This window comes from Nanorana parkeri, unplaced genomic scaffold (genome assembly GCF_000935625.1).
Source record: "Nanorana parkeri isolate BGI_ZX_2015 unplaced genomic scaffold, ASM93562v1 scaffold1250, whole genome shotgun sequence".
In the NCBI taxonomy this organism is placed as follows: Eukaryota; Metazoa; Chordata; class Amphibia; order Anura; family Dicroglossidae; genus Nanorana; species Nanorana parkeri.
The window spans coordinates 228,963-249,513 of NW_017307518.1; the positions used below are offsets into that span (position 1 = coordinate 228,963).

Genomic DNA, 20,551 nt, shown 5'->3' on the forward strand with positions numbered 1-20,551 from the left:
ATACAGACATTACGCGTATTACGCGTAGACATTACGAGTGTATTGTGCAATCTTGTCCTTGAAAGGGTTTTCATTTAATGATAAATGGATCGACTAAGGTTCACATGTCTTCATTTGTCTTTTGGCCCAGTGTAAGTAAATACTCGGGGATGTGAGCATGACTGCAGCCACCTGTGTTCACCTGGTCACAGCATAATAAAAGTGTTATTTCCAGTATATTAGACAGTCAAGAGTTTATGCCTTCCTGCTATTATACATGGCAATAATCATGATGGCCACTTTACCCGGAACTCACTGGTAGCTAAAGATAAGCTGAATCACATTGCAGCTTACACTATTCAGTTGTTAGAGTGACACTAAACTCAGGAATTATATCTTAAAAATACATTCAAGTACCTAAACTATTAACAAAAAAAATTATTTTTTTGTGTATCACTCAGCTGTAGATCATCATGATGATTATCTCTGTATTGGTGCTGACACTGTCCTTCCTTCTGGAGGGTGGCTACTTTTGTTCCAAAAGGTGCCTGCGTGTTGTAAAGTAGCCACCGCTCCAAGTTTGCTCCCGTGATGGACTACAATCTCACATTTAGTTTACTCATTTATATTGAAGTTCTATTCCATCACGGGTAGTGAGCTTGGAGTGGTGACTACTTTACAACACTCTACAAAATGCTGATGCTTTGATTTATCTTCGCTACAAGACCCACGAGAGCCTCTATACCTACTTTGGATTTGTATGGATATTTTTTTTTTTTTGTGGCTGAGTACCCGGGCATTTACTTTACAAATAGAGTGCAGTGTCTACCATTTGGACTGTTTTATACATTTGTGCATGTGATGGAAATATATATATATCGGCTACAACTGCTAACCTCCCTATGAAGATGCTAGTTGCCTGGCAGTTATAAAGATCCTCTTGCTTCTAACATACTGTATGTGCTGATAAGAAACATGCTGACAGGAAGAGAGAGAAGACTGGTGAGCAGCTGCTGCTCCTTCACTATCCAGTGACAGGACAAAGGTAGGGAAGTGACCTAGACGTGTTACCTAACTGTAGTAGGGAGAAATCAGGTCATCAGCCTGGCTGTGTGATCTGGCAGGGTTGTGTAAATATCAGAACAAGGTGGACAGAAGTGCAAATCCTCTGACAGGTAAAATAGCTCACATTCACTATATTGCCTAAAGTATTGGGACGCCTGTCTTACACATGAACTTTAATGGCATCCCAGTCTTAGTCCGTAGGGTTCAATATTGAGTTGGCCCACCCTTTGCAGCTATAACAGCTTCAACTCTTCTGGGAAGGCGTCCACAAGGTTTAGGAGTGTGTCTATGGGAATGTGTGACCATTCTTCCAGAAGTGCATTTGTGAGGTCAGGTACTGATGTTGGACGAGAAGGCCTGACTCGCATTCTCCGCTCTAATTCATCCCAAAGGTGTTTTGTTGGGTTCAGGTCAGGACTCTGTGCAGGCCAGTCAAGTTCCTCCACCCCAAACGCGCTCATTCATGTCTTTATGGACCTTGTTGGAACAGGAAGGGGCCATCCCCAAACTGTTCCCACAAAGTTGGTAGCATGAAATTGTCCAAAATGTTGATGCCTTAAGAGTTCCCTTCACTGGAACTAAGAGGCCAAGCCCAACCCCTGAAAAACAACCCCACACCATAATACCCCCTCCACCAAACTTTACACTTGGCACAATGCAGTCAGGCAAGTACCGTTCTCCTGGCAACCGCTAAACTCAGACATGTCCATCGGATTGCCAGACAGAGAAGCGTGATTCGTCACTTCAGAGAACACGTCTCCATTTCTCTAGAGTCCAGTGGCTGTGTGCTTTACACCACTGCATCCAACGCTTGGCATTGCACTTTGTGATGTAAGGCTTGGATGCAGCTGCTCGGCCATGAAAACCCATTTCATGGAACACCTGAATCCAGTGATTTGGAGGGGTGTCCCAATACTTTTGGCAATATAATGTATATGCATTCTAACTGTGTTTTAAGTGGTTAATAGGGATATTTTTTTCTACAATCCATCTTAGTATGTACTAATTCTTCTGTGAGCCAGAAATATGCCTTCAGTCCCACAGGTCTTTGTAATTGGATGATTTTGACATCTTGGCAGCCACATAACATACATGTTGCTATACTTATTTCCATAATGACATCACTGAACATGCAATAATAATCTACAGCTTCCATATTTTGCTTCTGTGCTTGGAAAATCTTTTGATGGCACTGGCCATAGTAGAATACAGTTGATAGTTTTGTATTCTCTTTAATATGAATTCTGTATTCAAAACCAATTACAAACAAGACATCAAAATGGTTACACGGTGGACATGAACATTTTTATTTTATGTATCAGTCACATCTGTAGAAACAGATAAAATATGTTAACATATACTTTTTGCCTGATTCTCTGGAGAGTATCAGCCTCAAGAGAATTATTCAGGGGTAAACCAATGACAGACTCGCAGAAAAATAAATGGCCAGGAATAGTACAGAAGTAAAAAATGATTTTCAGTTACTGCCAAGGGCACCTTCAGGACAAAGCTCTCCACATCAATTTTGTGTGATCTAGCACACCTTATGTACAGCGTCGGGTTGAAAGACTAGCAGAGAACTAGCAGCAAAGATGAGACTTTTATATAAAACTGAAAATGCTAAATATTTATTTTGGACTTTATGGATACAGTACAAGTGTAACAATCGTCATCCAAACCGTATTAGACTCAAATCTATTTTTATTCAACTTTCATTAAAACATGGTAAATGTATAAAAGGCTCATAAATATTGCAACTTTACAAAAACCTCCTTACAATATGATGTGTAATGTAACAGGGTACACGATTCTGTGTATGTCAGCGAGAGGTTGAAAAGGGCAGCTTTCCCTGGCTAGGAAAGGGTTAAGCCTGGCCAACAGGTAAACCTCCTCTCTCTCTATTAATTAGCCTGCACCTGATAGTGACTGGGAGGGAGTGAGAGCTCAGAGTGAGATCCAGGCTGCACTGGATGGACACAGACTGGAGAGTGTAACTAGATGGTGCCGAAGAGCATAGGAAATTCTGAAGTGCTTAGGAAATTCCTCTAACTTCATATAGCGGCTGTAATACTGTGCGAAGCATATGACTGCACACAGCTGGGCGAAGCCTTTATGCAATGGGCCCTATGTATCTGCTGTAATAACAAACCTGTATCATAGCTTTTAGATAGCTTTACTGGAAAAATATTTTTCTGAAAGATGTGTATTTTCTATTATTAGTATTATTGTTTGTTACATTCAGGACTAGAAAAACTAAAACTGCCTTTTTCTTGTTTGTCAAATAAAAATTGAAATATCGTATACAAAATATTTTAGATTTACTGTTTGCTGCCCACATTTTGCACCGAGCTTGTTCTCCACCACTTCTGCTGAGTCACTTACTGCTATGCTGTGAATTGCCTGCTATTCAGGTCTATTCACAACACACAAACAACTTTTCTGACAGATGAGGAGCTTCTGGAATTTTTTTGTTGGTGTTACTGGTTTTTGTACCCTGATTACCTTAATTAATGATTATGTGATTTTTATATGTTGACATCATGGGTAGGTAACACTGGGTTTCCATTGGTCAGTTTTCTGTATATATTGGTTTCCTTGCACATTGTTACTACAGTACATCATAGTGAGATAAGGACCTTGCATTGCCCCAAAATGTTGGTGTTTCCTTTGTGACAATATGTCTTTACATTAAACTGTGAAGCATCCATTTTTGTAGTCCTGATGACCTTTATGATTATTGTATATTGAACATTTTAGTAAAACAAAAATTGCTTGTCATTATATGGAAAGCTGCCTAAAAACTAACTGAATAACAGGATGGATACACCTTTCCCCCTTGTGATCTACTTCATAAGTATCCATATGGATTTTCATTAGAGTCCGTCAAAATGGAAACAGCCAATGCTGGGCTTGCTTATTAGAAAGCCTCTTATGTTTTTAATTAAATGCAGGGTCAATGAAGCCATATTTTTTGCAAAATAAAAATTGGCATTAGTAATGAATAAATAAAAAATAAAAGGTCCGTTCATTTACTAGTAAACATTAAAATAAAATAAAGTTGGCTGTAAGCCATCAGAGATGTTATTAGGTCATATTTAGAGCCAATTTTAATTCCTTATTTCATAACAATACCCAGATGTCAATTAGACCACAGTTCCTAAAATTCATATTTATAGAAAATTGCAGTCTGTTTTGGGAAATGGTGATTAAATTGCATTTTGTGTGTGTTTGCTTTGTTTTTTATCCTTAGAAAATATATACAGTATGTATATATATATGTATATATATATATATATATATTACCTCAGTATCTCATTATTTAGAAAATACAGACATTACGCGTATTACGCGTAGACATTACGAGTGTATTGTGCAATCTTGTCCTTGAAAGGGTTTTCATTTAATGATAAATGGATCGACTAAGGTTCACATGTCTTCATTTGTCTTTTGGCCCAGTGTAAGTAAATACTCGGGGATGTGAGCATGACTGCAGCCACCTGTGTTCACCTGGTCACAGCATAATAAAAGTGTTATTTCCAGTATATTAGACAGTCAAGAGTTTATGCCTTCCTGCTATTATACATGGCAATAATCATGATGGCCACTTTACCCGGAACTCACTGGTAGCTAAAGATAAGCTGAATCACATTGCAGCTTACACTATTCAGTTGTTAGAGTGACACTAAACTCAGGAATTATATCTTAAAAATACATTCAAGTACCTAAACTATTAACAAAAAAAATTATTTTTTTGTGTATCACTCAGCTGTAGATCATCATGATGATTATCTCTGTATTGGTGCTGACACTGTCCTTCCTTCTGGAGGGTGGCTACTTTTGTTCCAAAAGGTGCCTGCGTGTTGTAAAGTAGCCACCGCTCCAAGTTTGCTCCCGTGATGGACTACAATCTCACATTTAGTTTACTCATTTATATTGAAGTTCTATTCCATCACGGGTAGTGAGCTTGGAGTGGTGACTACTTTACAACACTCTACAAAATGCTGATGCTTTGATTTATCTTCGCTACAAGACCCACGAGAGCCTCTATACCTACTTTGGATTTGTATGGATATTTTTTTTTTTTTGTGGCTGAGTACCCGGGCATTTACTTTACAAATAGAGTGCAGTGTCTACCATTTGGACTGTTTTATACATTTGTGCATGTGATGGAAATATATATATATCGGCTACAACTGCTAACCTCCCTATGAAGATGCTAGTTGCCTGGCAGTTATAAAGATCCTCTTGCTTCTAACATACTGTATGTGCTGATAAGAAACATGCTGACAGGAAGAGAGAGAAGACTGGTGAGCAGCTGCTGCTCCTTCACTATCCAGTGACAGGACAAAGGTAGGGAAGTGACCTAGACGTGTTACCTAACTGTAGTAGGGAGAAATCAGGTCATCAGCCTGGCTGTGTGATCTGGCAGGGTTGTGTAAATATCAGAACAAGGTGGACAGAAGTGCAAATCCTCTGACAGGTAAAATAGCTCACATTCACTATATTGCCTAAAGTATTGGGACGCCTGTCTTACACATGAACTTTAATGGCATCCCAGTCTTAGTCCGTAGGGTTCAATATTGAGTTGGCCCACCCTTTGCAGCTATAACAGCTTCAACTCTTCTGGGAAGGCGTCCACAAGGTTTAGGAGTGTGTCTATGGGAATGTGTGACCATTCTTCCAGAAGTGCATTTGTGAGGTCAGGTACTGATGTTGGACGAGAAGGCCTGACTCGCATTCTCCGCTCTAATTCATCCCAAAGGTGTTTTGTTGGGTTCAGGTCAGGACTCTGTGCAGGCCAGTCAAGTTCCTCCACCCCAAACGCGCTCATTCATGTCTTTATGGACCTTGTTGGAACAGGAAGGGGCCATCCCCAAACTGTTCCCACAAAGTTGGTAGCATGAAATTGTCCAAAATGTTGATGCCTTAAGAGTTCCCTATTTTCAACAATTTTTTCAGCCATGGCACCCTTTAAAAGTAAGCAAAATATCAAGACGCCCCAGTCTAAAATGTAAAAAATGACCGGGGGTTCCCCCCAAATCTGTACCCTTATCCTAGATAGATATATGGTATGCATTTTAAGGGGGGACCCCACACAAAAAATGATGTTGAGTTCTCCCCTTTACATCTAAGTTCCCCTCTCTCACATCAGAGGCCCTCTTTCCCATCAGGAGCCCCCCTTCCTATCAGGAGTCTCCTTCCTATCAGACCCCCCTTTCACATCAGGAGTCCCTCCTTCACATCAGGAGCCCCCATCACATCAGAGTCCTCAGTTCCTCCTTCACATCAGAGTTCTTCGTTATAATCTTTACCACAGTGCGACTGTGGCAACATGTGGCAACGAGGGTGGGAGGTGGAGCGGGGCAGTTATTATATGGACACAGGATTTAAGGGTTATTAAACCCTTGCATGTTTTTGCATATATCTATCTATGGCTAGCAAGCAGTAGATATATGCAAAACGATTTTTTTTAAAAACACTTTTTCAAAGGGTTAATACTTATCTGTCTCCTCCGCACGCTCCCGTCCGAACATCTGAAACGTTCTCGGGCGGCCGCAAAGGATCTTGGGGCGGACACATGCACAGTTCAGATGTTCGGCCGGGAGATTGGGGAAAGACACAAGGTAAGAATATGGAGCAGCGTGCACCCACATAGACTCCGTGGGACATCAGAGAAGAGGACAGAGGAGTCAGCGGTGGATCAGAGACCCGCACCATCGCTGGAGGGACAGCTAAAAACTATAGGAAAGAAGAAGAGGATCGGATTAAGAGGCATTATTTAAAGGTAAGTCCTTACATTGGCACTGTGGGAGAGGGGGGATTTTTGCCCTTAATGTCACTTTAAATCTTTTTTTGTATATAAATGTTGTCTCTACTCCTTCCTTCTCTTCCACTCTCTCTTCTCTCTTTTCTCTTCTTCACCCTTATCCCCTTCTATCTTTCTGGACTCCTTGAGTGTTTTTTGGTCCCTTCGCACACTGTCGGATGCACTGGAAGGGATGACATGGTTCTTATGGACACATTTCTATATTAGCTGTCATATGGGGATGTATCTAGTAGGTGATTTTTTATGTGCACATTATTGTTATTGTTCATTGGACTGCATGTATTGTGTTTTCAGTACATCATTCGCTGTCCCCATTACAGTGATTTCTTTTGATGATGTTCTTTATGGGACTGTTGGTGATTTAGCAGTGTTTGAGTTAAAAAAAACTTTGTATAAAGAATTTAGAAAAAATAGTACAGCAAGATAAAGGAGGGAAAATGGAGAGTTTCTATTTGCTTGATTTGCCTGGATGTTCTAAAAGTGGACTTAAAGTGACACTAATCTCAGGAGTTAAACCATAAAAATGCATTCAATTACCTTAACTATTAACAAAAATGTATCTTATTTGTGTATCACTCGACTGTAGATCCTCAAATCATCTCTGAATTGGTGCTGACACTGTCCTTCCTTCTAGAGAGTGGCTACTTATGTTCCACATGGTCCCTGCGTGTGTTGTAAAGTAGTCACCACTCCAAGCTCCCTCCTGTGATGGACTATTAATATCAGTACAAATGAGTGAACTAAACATGAGATTGTAGTCCTTCAAAGGAGCAAGCTTAGTGAGGTGTCTACTTGACAACAGACACAGGGACCATGGGGAACAAAAGGAGCCACCCTCCAGAAGGAAGGACAGTGTCAGCACTTGAATTTAAAGATGAATTGATGATCTACAGCTGACTGATACACAAATAAGATACATTTTTGGTAATAGCTAAGTTACTTGAATGCATTTTTAAGGTTTTTAACTTTTGAGTTTAGTATCCCTTTAAGTTAGCTACTATTAACAGAACATAACAATGCAAATAATTACTGTAATGAATGGTAAGTTAGATGCATTTACCATAGGCATGGACATCCTGTTATTATGAAAATCACATAGTTATTCTGTGAGTTCAGTGCTCTCTAATAAGAAATTATAGATATGTAGCAGGAATGCCGGCTTAACCGCATTGATGTAAATGACACAGCACCATAGACAATGGCTTTGCTGAAAATTACAGGTCAGAGAGAATTAGCAGGTGGGCAGTGAAAGAGCACTTCAAGTGGCATTAATGATCACTCTGCTATGTAGTACTCACCTGATTGCTGTCTGTGAGGTCATCCATAATACTGAGGCGTAAAGCTAATAAACTATTAAATTACAAGAAAATCTCTCTGACTTCCTAAGTTGTTATGGAGAGTTGTTGAAGTGAACTGGGTCCACACATGTGAGCAGACACTCCAATCCATGTCTGACTGAGGCAGAGATACAACATTTGCACAGGCCCCTTCCCTGCAAAGGTACACTAAGACACAGAGGTCTTCTCCACCACCTTCTATATATGGGGCTCATGTACGAGCTGTCATTCCTGGCTGCAGTTCATACATTTGCCAGAATCAACATACATGACCATCTACAGTATATTGATTCTTTGGGCTCAGCATGTGTTTTTTGTAGCCATCTCTGGGAAGCACTGAGGACTAGAAGCCTTTCTTGTTATAGGAAGCAAAGCTGACTCGCTATTAGTAATGACAAACCCACAGAACGAGACCCAGAACCTAGTGTGAAAACAGGTTTAATGAAACAATGAAAAATTCTTCATTCTCACCAAAAAATCTCTTTCAGGTGGATTGCGTTTGAAGGCGCTAGTTTCCTAGGAAGACAAATGTTACTGGATGCCCAACAAATTCTTAACTGGTCAAAGTTTAGTGGCTGGAAATTGATCGGGTCCCTTCGGCCCCTAAAACAGGTAAAGCAAGTACTGAAGTATATGCATCAGTCAATTTCAGTGAAGAGCCATTTGTCACAGGTCATGAAGATAAAAGGCAAACACTCTGTTAAGTTAGTTTAGTTAACTCAATGCCATAGTAATTAGAACATGTCCTTCACAGGAGTCTACCTGACTTGTGTTTTACCCAAATGTCCACAGCTGCTCTCAGAACAGTGGAGGAGGGTTTATTATACAGAAGACAATATTATCAGGAATTATAGTTTCACACTAATTACACACACTAAAATCAATTACTGGTTATTTCACTCTAGTGGGAGCAGCAGAAATGTGGTGCACCAGATTTCAGCCATTATGATATATCTCACTCTTGCATTGGATGTATCCTTCTACAGCAAAAGTTAATGGGGAAGCAGCTATAGGAAATATAGGAGGGAGGTCACCCCTTTGGGATCACTCTGAAGTGGGAAGGTAATGCATTCATTCCAAAGGACATTGCATTGCCCCTTTGGAATCTGTCCGGGTTTAGGGCTGGTTTACACCAGCTCCGGTGCGTTCCAGCACGATTTGCTGCTGGAACCCACTGGAGCGCATCCTGGCCAGCTTCCTGCTTTCAGGGGCGGGAGGGGGCGTTGAAGTCAATTGCACCGCAGCCACGCCCCCTGCTCGCAGTGCGATCGCCCGCATCAGAATGCTTGGCACATCAGTGCTTGCGTTACGGTCTAATGCGATCTGAAAAAATGCTGCATGTACTATTTTTTCAGATCGCACTGGACCGGAACGCAAGCACTGATGTTGTTTTCTTTGTTAGTTGAATGGAGGGATTCAGTGTTATTCTGGGGAGATTTCCCTTCACTTCCTGTCTTAGGGATGCAACAGGAAGTGAGAGGAAATCTCTTCCAAGGGAGTACAATTCCCATTTACAAACATTTCAGCCTCCTGGGTATCTGTGAGACAATTTAAGTCAGCTTAGACCTGCAGGCTGCTCCAGCACAGCCTACATGCATTCTCTCTATCAGACACCACACATCCCAGAAAATGCAAGTTTTGCCCTAGAGGGAAAAGGGTGTGGCTTAACCCCCTGTATATTGCAGGGCAGACCTACCACTACCGCCAACTTATAAAACACCATAGTCTAGGCAGCAGGTAAACTACTCAATCCGCTGCCGTGGACCCAAAGGGGCTGTTTGTCACATAGCTTATATGACATATTTTCCACTGCCGATCACCACAGTTATTATTATTATACAGGATTTTATAGCGCCAACAGTTTGCACAGCGCTTTACAATATAAAGGCAGACAGTACAGTTACAATACAATTGAAAACAAGAAAGTTAGGAGGACCCTGCTCATAAGAGCTTACATAAGAGCTTACAATCTATAAGGGAGGGAGGGCAAGAAATAAAAAAGGTGATAGCTGTATGGGAATGAGTTATTTGAGAAAGTAAACGGGAGGATATGCTTCCCTGATAAGATGCGTTTTCAGTTAAAGCATATGTTGCACATGAAAAAGGGGTTTATGTTGTTTTTGCATGGATTTCTTATGGGAGGTCATTTTTCCAAAAGCATACTGGTCAGTGAGGAGTGTAGTAGAGGCAATATTTACTTATTATTGGAATTTATATAGCGCCAATAGGTTACACAACGCACATTCAGATCAGTCCCTACCCTCAAGGAGCTTACAATCTAAGGTACCTATCTCACATGCTGGGCCAATATAGACAGCAGCCAATAAAAATGTCAGCCTGTCTTTGGAGTGCAGGAGGAAACTCACACAAGCACAGGGAGAACACGCAAACTCCTAGCAGAGACTGGGATTTGAACCAGGGACCCCCATGGTTGTAAGGCAGAAGTGCTAACCAATAAGCCACGGTGCTGCCCAATAGATGTATATACCCAACAGAGACCAATGTACACACTGCTATGTCTTCTGTAATATATCAGCACTGTATGAATATGAAAAATGGTTGTTTAAATATGTTTAGCCACACGGCCTTCACTTGTGATAGACTTGCTTTAACTTTTTCTTTCACAGCCTGCTGTGTACTTTATGGTAAGGAACAGACACAGAGACAAGTACCTGACTGTCAGTGGGAAATTGTCAGATTCAAGAGCTACATTTGTTAGCGTTTCATCCAGGAACGGACAGAGCTCTCAGATATGGTACTTCAGTCGAGGTTTCCTGAAATCTAAGGTAAATATTGTTACATTGCACATCCTGAAAAGACCTGAGAAATAGACAAGCGCTATCTCCTAACATTACCATCTGTAGTTTCAAATTCAAAGAACATTTTTCAGACACTTTGTCATTCTCCTCTGGAGCAACGCTTTTATAACATCAGATGGGTGTCCTGAGAGGAACCTGAAATTAGATTCTTGCTTACACCAGTGCACAAAACAATCAGAAAGCAAATACATCTTTGGGCGAACAGATTCGTAAATATGATAATTTACTGCAGATATACTTACCAGTGCTAAAATAATTACATTCCCAAAAGAACAACATTGCAAGGATGACAAAAAAGTATGTACATAACTATAAATATGTGTCATTGTTTTGTAATAAAATTGGCACTCATATTTGTTTCAAGTGCTTATACAAAAGATTAAGGCTGCATTCTGAGCAAACAACTACAGTACACAGTTGGCATATACCAGTACATGCACACCTTAGGGGGTGTACATGTGCAGGAGCTCAAGTGGTTTGAACAATAAAAAAGTGTACTTACTAACAATATATTGTAGTTATTCCTCAAAGTGAACCTGTGCCTAGACTAGACACAATATTTATATATTCAGAACAGGCAATAACATCACTTTAAAACTTGCCCTCATTCATTTCTCTAGCTGTAGGTTATGTGAAGAAATTCATCATCAGAGTTCACAACAGAGGCACTGAAATCGTAGCTCTTTTCCTAGTACTTTCTCATAGGGCTCATTCACACTTTGTGCTTGGTTACTCTGCACCTGAGCAACGCAGTTCTCTGCAGGGGCACAATTGTTTTTTATGCGCTACATATAAATGAATGAAGTGTCCCTTAGTGAAAAATAAACAGTGCCTTGCATTGTAAAAATGCAAGGCACCTCCCCAAACCGGCTGCACACACAAACACCAGCCCACACACTATAACGGATGATTTTAGCATGCTAGTGTGAACGAGCCCTAACACCAGCATCTTGGGAACCTACCAGCACTCTAATGTAAACACACAGCAGGTGTTTCCAGGCTGGTAGACACTGATTTAAAGTGACATTAAAGTCTAATTTTTTTTCACCCCACCCAATGTTAGTGTAGGGACTTACCTTAAATGATGCCTCTTAATCCGATCTTCTTCTTTAGTGTAGTTTTCAGATGTCCCTCCAGCGCTGGTGCGGGTCTCCTATCCAGCGCTGACTACTCTGTCCTCCTCTTCTCTGATGTCCCACAGTGTCTGTGCGGGTGCACGATGCTCCATAGACTTACCTTGTGTCTCTCCTGGTCTCCCGGCCGAACATCTGAACTGTGCATGTGCCCCAAGATCCTTTGCGGCTGCCCGAGACTCTTCAGATGTTCGGACGGGAGCGCGCGGCGAAGACACAGGTAAGTTTAAACCCTTTAAAAAAAACGTTTAAAATGTTTTTGCATATACTGTGTTTCCCCGAAAATAAGACACTGTCTTATATTTTTTTTTCCCCAAAAAAACACACTAGGTCTTATTTTCGGGGGAAAACGGTATGTACAGAAATCAGGACCGTGACTGTCACGCAGAGCAGAGATACCGGCATGTAATGTACTGTATCATACAGTACTGGAGAAGGGGAGTGAAAGAATGGTACTGTGACTGTCACACAGTGTCACAGTACGGTACCTGGCTGCAGCTGTCTGGAGCTCTCTGATGCCGTCCAGGCATCCTAAAAGCCGAGGCAGTCGGGCGGAACGGCTTGCAGACGGGCCGGAGGGAGGGAGGGAGCTGCGGCCAGAAAGTTTTTTACGATCTCTACTTGTTTTTAGACCGTACATGCAGACGGGTGGATCGGCGGGCAGACGGGCCGGAGGGAGCTTTGCGATCGTGACATTTTATTAGACCGTACATGCAGAGAGGAGACAAGCTGCACATGTCATTGATTTTTACACTCAGACCATGCATGGATTTCTTATGGGAGGTCATTTTTCCAAAAGCATACTGGTCAGTGAGGAGTGTAGTAGAGGCAATATTTACTTATTATTGGAATTTATATAGCGCCAATAGGTTACACAACGCACATTCAGATCAGTCCCTACCCTCAAGGAGCTTACAATCTAAGGTACCTATCTCACATGCTGGGCCAATATAGACAGCAGCCAATAAAAATGTCAGCCTGTCTTTGGAGTGCAGGAGGAAACTCACACAAGCACAGGGAGAACACGCAAACTCCTAGCAGAGACTGGGATTTGAACCAGGGACCCCCATGGTTGTAAGGCAGAAGTGCTAACCAATAAGCCACGGTGCTGCCCAATAGATGTATATACCCAACAGAGACCAATGTACACACTGCTATGTCTTCTGTAATATATCAGCACTGTATGAATATGAAAAATGGTTGTTTAAATATGTTTAGCCACACGGCCTTCACTTGTGATAGACTTGCTTTAACTTTTTCTTTCACAGCCTGCTGTGTACTTTATGGTAAGGAACAGACACAGAGACAAGTACCTGACTGTCAGTGGGAAATTGTCAGATTCAAGAGCTACATTTGTTAGCGTTTCATCCAGGAACGGACAGAGCTCTCAGATATGGTACTTCAGTCGAGGTTTCCTGAAATCTAAGGTAAATATTGTTACATTGCACATCCTGAAAAGACCTGAGAAATAGACAAGCGCTATCTCCTAACATTACCATCTGTAGTTTCAAATTCAAAGAACATTTTTCAGACACTTTGTCATTCTCCTCTGGAGCAACGCTTTTATAACATCAGATGGGTGTCCTGAGAGGAACCTGAAATTAGATTCTTGCTTACACCAGTGCACAAAACAATCAGAAAGCAAATACATCTTTGGGCGAACAGATTCGTAAATATGATAATTTACTGCAGATATACTTACCAGTGCTAAAATAATTACATTCCCAAAAGAACAACATTGCAAGGATGACAAAAAAGTATGTACATAACTATAAATATGTGTCATTGTTTTGTAATAAAATTGGCACTCATATTTGTTTCAAGTGCTTATACAAAAGATTAAGGCTGCATTCTGAGCAAACAACTACAGTACACAGTTGGCATATACCAGTACATGCACACCTTAGGGGGTGTACATGTGCAGGAGCTCAAGTGGTTTGAACAATAAAAAAGTGTACTTACTAACAATATATTGTAGTTATTCCTCAAAGTGAACCTGTGCCTAGACTAGACACAATATTTATATATTCAGAACAGGCAATAACATCACTTTAAAACTTGCCCTCATTCATTTCTCTAGCTGTAGGTTATGTGAAGAAATTCATCATCAGAGTTCACAACAGAGGCACTGAAATCGTAGCTCTTTTCCTAGTACTTTCTCATAGGGCTCATTCACACTTTGTGCTTGGTTACTCTGCACCTGAGCAACGCAGTTCTCTGCAGGGGCACAATTGTTTTTTATGCGCTACATATAAATGAATGAAGTGTCCCTTAGTGAAAAATAAACAGTGCCTTGCATTGTAAAAATGCAAGGCACCTCCCCAAACCGGCTGCACACACAAACACCAGCCCACACACTATAACGGATGATTTTAGCATGCTAGTGTGAACGAGCCCTAACACCAGCATCTTGGGAACCTACCAGCACTCTAATGTAAACACACAGCAGGTGTTTCCAGGCTGGTAGACACTGATTTAAAGTGACATTAAAGTCTAATTTTTTTTCACCCCACCCAATGTTAGTGTAGGGACTTACCTTAAATGATGCCTCTTAATCCGATCTTCTTCTTTAGTGTAGTTTTCAGATGTCCCTCCAGCGCTGGTGCGGGTCTCCTATCCAGCGCTGACTACTCTGTCCTCCTCTTCTCTGATGTCCCACAGTGTCTGTGCGGGTGCACGATGCTCCATAGACTTACCTTGTGTCTCTCCTGGTCTCCCGGCCGAACATCTGAACTGTGCATGTGCCCCAAGATCCTTTGCGGCTGCCCGAGACTCTTCAGATGTTCGGACGGGAGCGCGCGGCGAAGACACAGGTAAGTTTAAACCCTTTAAAAAAAACGTTTAAAATGTTTTTGCATATACTGTGTTTCCCCGAAAATAAGACACTGTCTTATATTTTTTTTTCCCCAAAAAAACACACTAGGTCTTATTTTCGGGGGAAAACGGTATGTACAGAAATCAGGACCGTGACTGTCACGCAGAGCAGAGATACCGGCATGTAATGTACTGTATCATACAGTACTGGAGAAGGGGAGTGAAAGAATGGTACTGTGACTGTCACACAGTGTCACAGTACGGTACCTGGCTGCAGCTGTCTGGAGCTCTCTGATGCCGTCCAGGCATCCTAAAAGCCGAGGCAGTCGGGCGGAACGGCTTGCAGACGGGCCGGAGGGAGGGAGGGAGCTGCGGCCAGAAAGTTTTTTACGATCTCTACTTGTTTTTAGACCGTACATGCAGACGGGTGGATCGGCGGGCAGACGGGCCGGAGGGAGCTTTGCGATCGTGACATTTTATTAGACCGTACATGCAGAGAGGAGACAAGCTGCACATGTCATTGATTTTTACACTCAGACCCCTTTCTGGCTGCTTGGATGCAGCAATACATGTGCGCCCCCTACTGCCGAACTAGGTCTTATTTTCGGGGTAGGTCTTATATTACGGAAATCCCTGAAGTTAGCACTAGGTCTTATTTTCGGGGTAGGTCTTATTTTCGGGGAAACACGGTATCTACTCCTTGCTAGCCATAGACATATGCAAAAACACATGAGGGTTTAATAACACTTTAAGCTGACTGTAGAGTCTTTGTTGTGATCTTTCACACTAGATCTGTGACTGCCATTTTCCAACTGAAGAATGCCCCTAGGGCACATAGAAAACAATTAAGTGCTGTGTACCCCATTCACCCTACAATGCAGGTGTGATCTGCAGTGCAGTGTCCTGCGAAAAAATGCAGACATACTACAATTTTTCACAGCGCCAGGACAATGAACTGCAGTTAATTGTTCAGTTGTGCAGGGACATGAATGGAGTGTACAGTTTGTGCACTCCACATAAAGTTAAAAAAGATAATAGTGCCTTACGTTGTAACATTGCAAGGCACCGCAGCTCACTATTGCCTTTCAGCTGACACTAGCCGCACAGTAAAATGTAGTGTTTTACCATGTGGCTAGTGTAAACCATCCCTAAGAATGAATTACTTCACAGTACAAGCAGCTGCAGAGGTCAGTCATAGTTTGTTTTAAAGCTCTTTTACTGGTTGTTAAGAATATATGAATACTTTAATGCCCATAATTCAGGCACAAGTGCAATTCTAGAATGGTTTATTTACCTGTATGTATTTGATTTCAGGCAAATGATTCATGTTTAGATGTTATCGGAGGCAAAAACATCCCTGGATCAAAAGTGTCACTTTGGGCAGAACATGGCAAATTTCGACAAAAATGGAAGATCAACCAGGATGGGATAATCTCCTCTTATATAAGTGATGACCTTGTCCTAGATGTTAAAGGTAGGATATGTATACTTGTGCCACAAATATATGACCGATGCCCATTAGGAATGTGAAGAATAAGAATGAGTACATAGCAAGAGGTAATGTTACCTGCGGTCAGATAGTTGCTGAGCAAGATATCACAAGCTTGGCCAGGTATTCAGGATGCATTTGAATTACTGGCAGATTTTGGTGTCTTAAATGCGCTCATAATTTAAGGACAAGTATGGAGCAGAACACTGCCAGTATACATATTCTATTGGTGTTTTTAACCTTTCTAACCTGAAAAACTGGCACCTGGAATTACTGGTTACTATCAGTAACATAGATCCTCTTCCATTGTTGTATACCTCCCAGGATGCCTGGATTTGTAGACCTGCCACCTGCCTGGGCATTAGGTGACAATTTGTTTTTTAAGGCTGAATTGTATTATTTTTATAGAGTAACAGAACAGGTACAAATAGCAAGTATCTGTGCATATAGGATAAAAACACAGAAGAATTGGGCAGTGTATGCACGATACATAGGAACCAAGAAAACAAAGAATGGTCTATTCAGAACTCCATCCCCAGTGTATAAGGAATGAGACAACATTATCAGTGCAGCAAATAGTCCTTGTCTTCATTATCTAAGAATTCTATGTCTAATCTTCTATAACCCTGCAAGGAATACATATCAAGGAAACAGTAATCCATGGAGATGACATTTACATTAATGAAAGTCCCGGATTTTTTGATCTGTGTGTTTAGGATTGATACAGGACACCGTGTACAGATATATTATTATTATACAGGATTTGTGTAGCGCCAACAGTTTGCGCAGCGCTTTACAATATAATGAAGTGTTTCCCAGTCACATAAAAGCAGGGATTTAGATTAAATTCTTCCCCTTTGAAGTATATATCCACACAAAACTGATATTTTAGATTTGCACAGTTGTTGTCAGGATGATTCACATGTTAGCGTCTCCCTAACTTCTGTCCGGTGATCTAACCTGTGGAGTTATTGAGAAATATAAGAAGCCAGAGCGCCCAGAGGCCATGATTGCACTTCTCCCACATAGAAATATTTGTCAGTGGATCTGAGCTTAGGTTGATATTAAAGTCAAAATGTTTTAGGCTTACAGTGGATGCTGCTCCTTGATGTTTAAAGCAGATTTCCAGGATATTCAAAAGTGAACCCTTGCAGTGGGGCTAACCCCGCACTGCAAGGGTTAACTGCTCATTTTGGTCTAGGGAATGAAATAGGGATGCAACATACCGAATATCGATAATCGGAAGTCCCATTAAGGACTGCCGACCGGCTTCCTGATTAGCCGGGAAGCCATCTCAATGCTCCCTCATCACCAGGTGACAAGGAAGCATGGAGCAGGCTTTCTGGCTAATCAGGAAGCCGGGGGGGGAGGCGGGTAATGACTTGCCGCCTGGCATACTGATTGGACTGGAAGCCGTCTCCATGCTCCCTTTTCACTTGGCCGTGAGGTGAGTAATGACTCGCCGCCCGGCTTCCTGATACCGGAAGTTCTGGTATCGGGATAGGCGTTGGGAGCATTTGGGCAAGTACGGGTACTTGCCCAAATACTCGTTATCGGCACCGATACTGATACTAGTATTGGCATCAGTGCATCCATAGAATGAAATAAGGAAGATATACTCACCCGGTCCTCCATTCCACTCACCTCTCTCCGTCTGTGGAACATCCCTCTGTGTCCTTACATCCAAGGCTCCATTCACACCTAAGCATCAGCGTTTAAGACATTTTTTCAGGTGTTATTTTTAAATGCAATTGGGTGCTTGACATGCGTTTGTCAAGTGGTTTTTAAGCTTTTTACAAAGCATTTTGACCGGCATTTTCAGCTTGTGCTGTTATCCATTAGGTTCCCCAGTGTTTTTTGCAAAGAGGAAGGCTGGCTCTTGCTTGACGAATGCGTGACAAAATACAAGAAAAGCTAGAAAACGCTTGTGTTGTGCATTTACCGGCATTCCCATTAAAGTCTACAGGGCCAAGAGTGCAGAAATCTGCAGAAAAGAAGCTCATGTACTTTTTCCAGCGACAAGCATTTTGCTTCAGGCGACAAGACGCTCAGGGGTGAACAGGGGCCATAGAAAACAATGGAAATCCTCTGTATGGGCGTTGTAGTTCTTTCAGCTATGAAAAGCAGAGGATTGAACAGAGACTAATCCAGGTGAATGATGACATCAGTGGGGCTTAGATGGACAGGGTGAAAAGAGGCTGTGGGGACCGGAGTAGCAGCCAGGTGGGATTAAGGATTAGTTGAGTTTATTTTCCTTATTCGCGCCCCTAGACCAAAACGAGCAGTTAATCCGTTGAGTGTCGGGGTAGCCCCACAGGAAGGGTTAACTTTAGAAAATCCTGGTGTTCCTCTGTAAAGGTTTTCATTTTCTGCAGAATCCGCAGGTCCCCTGTGCACTGGGTGGCTCGTTTCCCTTGCAGGGTCCTCTGGAGACACCCTTGTGTGTGCTAGTAAGTTGTGTGTGTCTTTGCAAACACACAGGTACAGCAAGGGAAGTCACTCTTCTTCCTCCTTCCTTTTCCCTTCCCCAGTCTAGTAGATGGACAGCTGCTGGAGACTGCTCTGTCCCTTGTGATCTTGTACTGGGCAGGAAGTTCAGGGCAGCTGAGCTGAGAGAGTTGGAGCCAGCTGGTTGGAAACATGTATATTTGTTTGACGTGGATTCATTATTGAATAAAACGTTTCAGAGTTTAATAGTCTGAATTGTTTTAATTAGAATGTCAGCGCTAGCATGCTAATTTGTTTCTGTCTTTGCATTTGTTCAGGTGGGAAATACTACGATCAGAACTACCTGATAGTAAGCAGAGCCCAGGAAAGTGCCCTGACACAGAAGTGGGACATTGAAATACTGTGAATACAGGCCAAGCGCAGATCAAAGCTATTAATGACATGGTCTCCGAGGCGTATAAAACAAATCCTCCCAACTACTGAAGTCGCACGTCACTGAATCGCTGCTCTGGAAATCTGATTGCCAGCTGGACAAGACTTCAGAAATATGTTCTGCTAATGCGAAGTCAGATGCCGGGCTGCCTTTGCTGGATGGTATGGAGGTGGCAAGGAAGAATGGGGAAGAGCAGCTAAAGTGTCACCACATCCAGGACACAGGAAAGGTCATGTTTGGGAAATGTTGTCTGTGCTAGCTCTCAGAATCTGCCAGGACCGAGCACTGAGTTTATGAGATTGCTATGTGCTGACCTAAAACTGGACATTGGAAAGAATGAGCTCCGCTTGTATACCGAACGATATTTTACAGGGTATGTACTCAGCATGGCTCAATGTACAAGAGCAACGCGAATGTAAGTAATACAGGGAGGGGGGGACTATAGGGGAACAGAACGATCTGTGCTGCCCATTGTAACCTGTCAGATTCTTCCTTACATTCTCTATCCTGCACTGGAGGAAATACACCAGGAATTTGGTTGAGAAGTACAAACCAAAAGTTCTTCTTTAGGATGATGTTAAAAAAAAGTAGACTGCGTCTCCTGAACAGTTCTTCAGGCACCATTAACACTGCATGTATTCTGGACTGCCAGGCCACAACACAGAAGTATTAATCAGTGACAAGGGGCTAAAACCATGTTATGTAACCCTTTCATGACCAAAGGTGCCTAGATCCCCAGGCCAAATTTAGCAGCATCAGCTTGCATTGGTTACATTGATAATGAGTCTGTGACTAATTTGTATACCTTCATTTATTATATAAGGCTATTTCTCAGTACATTGTTTTGACAAAAAAATCCTGTAGGCTAACAAATGCAATGTTTATTATTTTTTTAATGTTTTTTTTTAATGCTGTAATAGCATGTGACAATTACAGTATTAAACAGATTATCACTGCCCTCTTCAGGCTCGAGTGGTATCAGCATTGACATCTGCAGGCTGGAGATTTATTATGTCAATGAAGCCTCCAACCTGCAAGTGTTCACTATGTCATAGCCAGCATAGTAATCATATGATGGGAAACCACTATAAATGGTTTACAAACCAAACATCAGTGGGAACTGCAGCTGTCAGTGGCAGCAGGGATTGACAACCACCAGCCATGCAAAGTGTTAGCTGGTGACTCTCAAAGGGAGGACATTTATTAA

The 20,551-nt window shown here is 41.9% G+C and overlaps 1 protein-coding gene across 1 annotated transcript in view; it reads left to right on the plus strand.

Moving 5' to 3' along the window:
- The window catches only part of LOC108797253 (beta/gamma crystallin domain-containing protein 3-like), a 48,689-nt gene extending 29,268 nt beyond the window's left edge, over positions 1–19,421 (plus strand). Inside the window, exons 12-15 of the mRNA XM_018568824.1 lie at positions 8,697–8,820; positions 10,836–10,994; positions 16,289–16,448; positions 19,229–19,421. Coding sequence (XP_018424326.1) covers positions 8,697–8,820; positions 10,836–10,994; positions 16,289–16,448; positions 19,229–19,317 — 532 coding nt within the window. The 3' untranslated portion in view covers positions 19,318–19,421. The remainder of the gene's footprint in view (positions 1–8,696; positions 8,821–10,835; positions 10,995–16,288; positions 16,449–19,228) is intronic.
- The last annotated feature ends 1,130 nt before the right edge of the window (positions 19,422–20,551 follow it).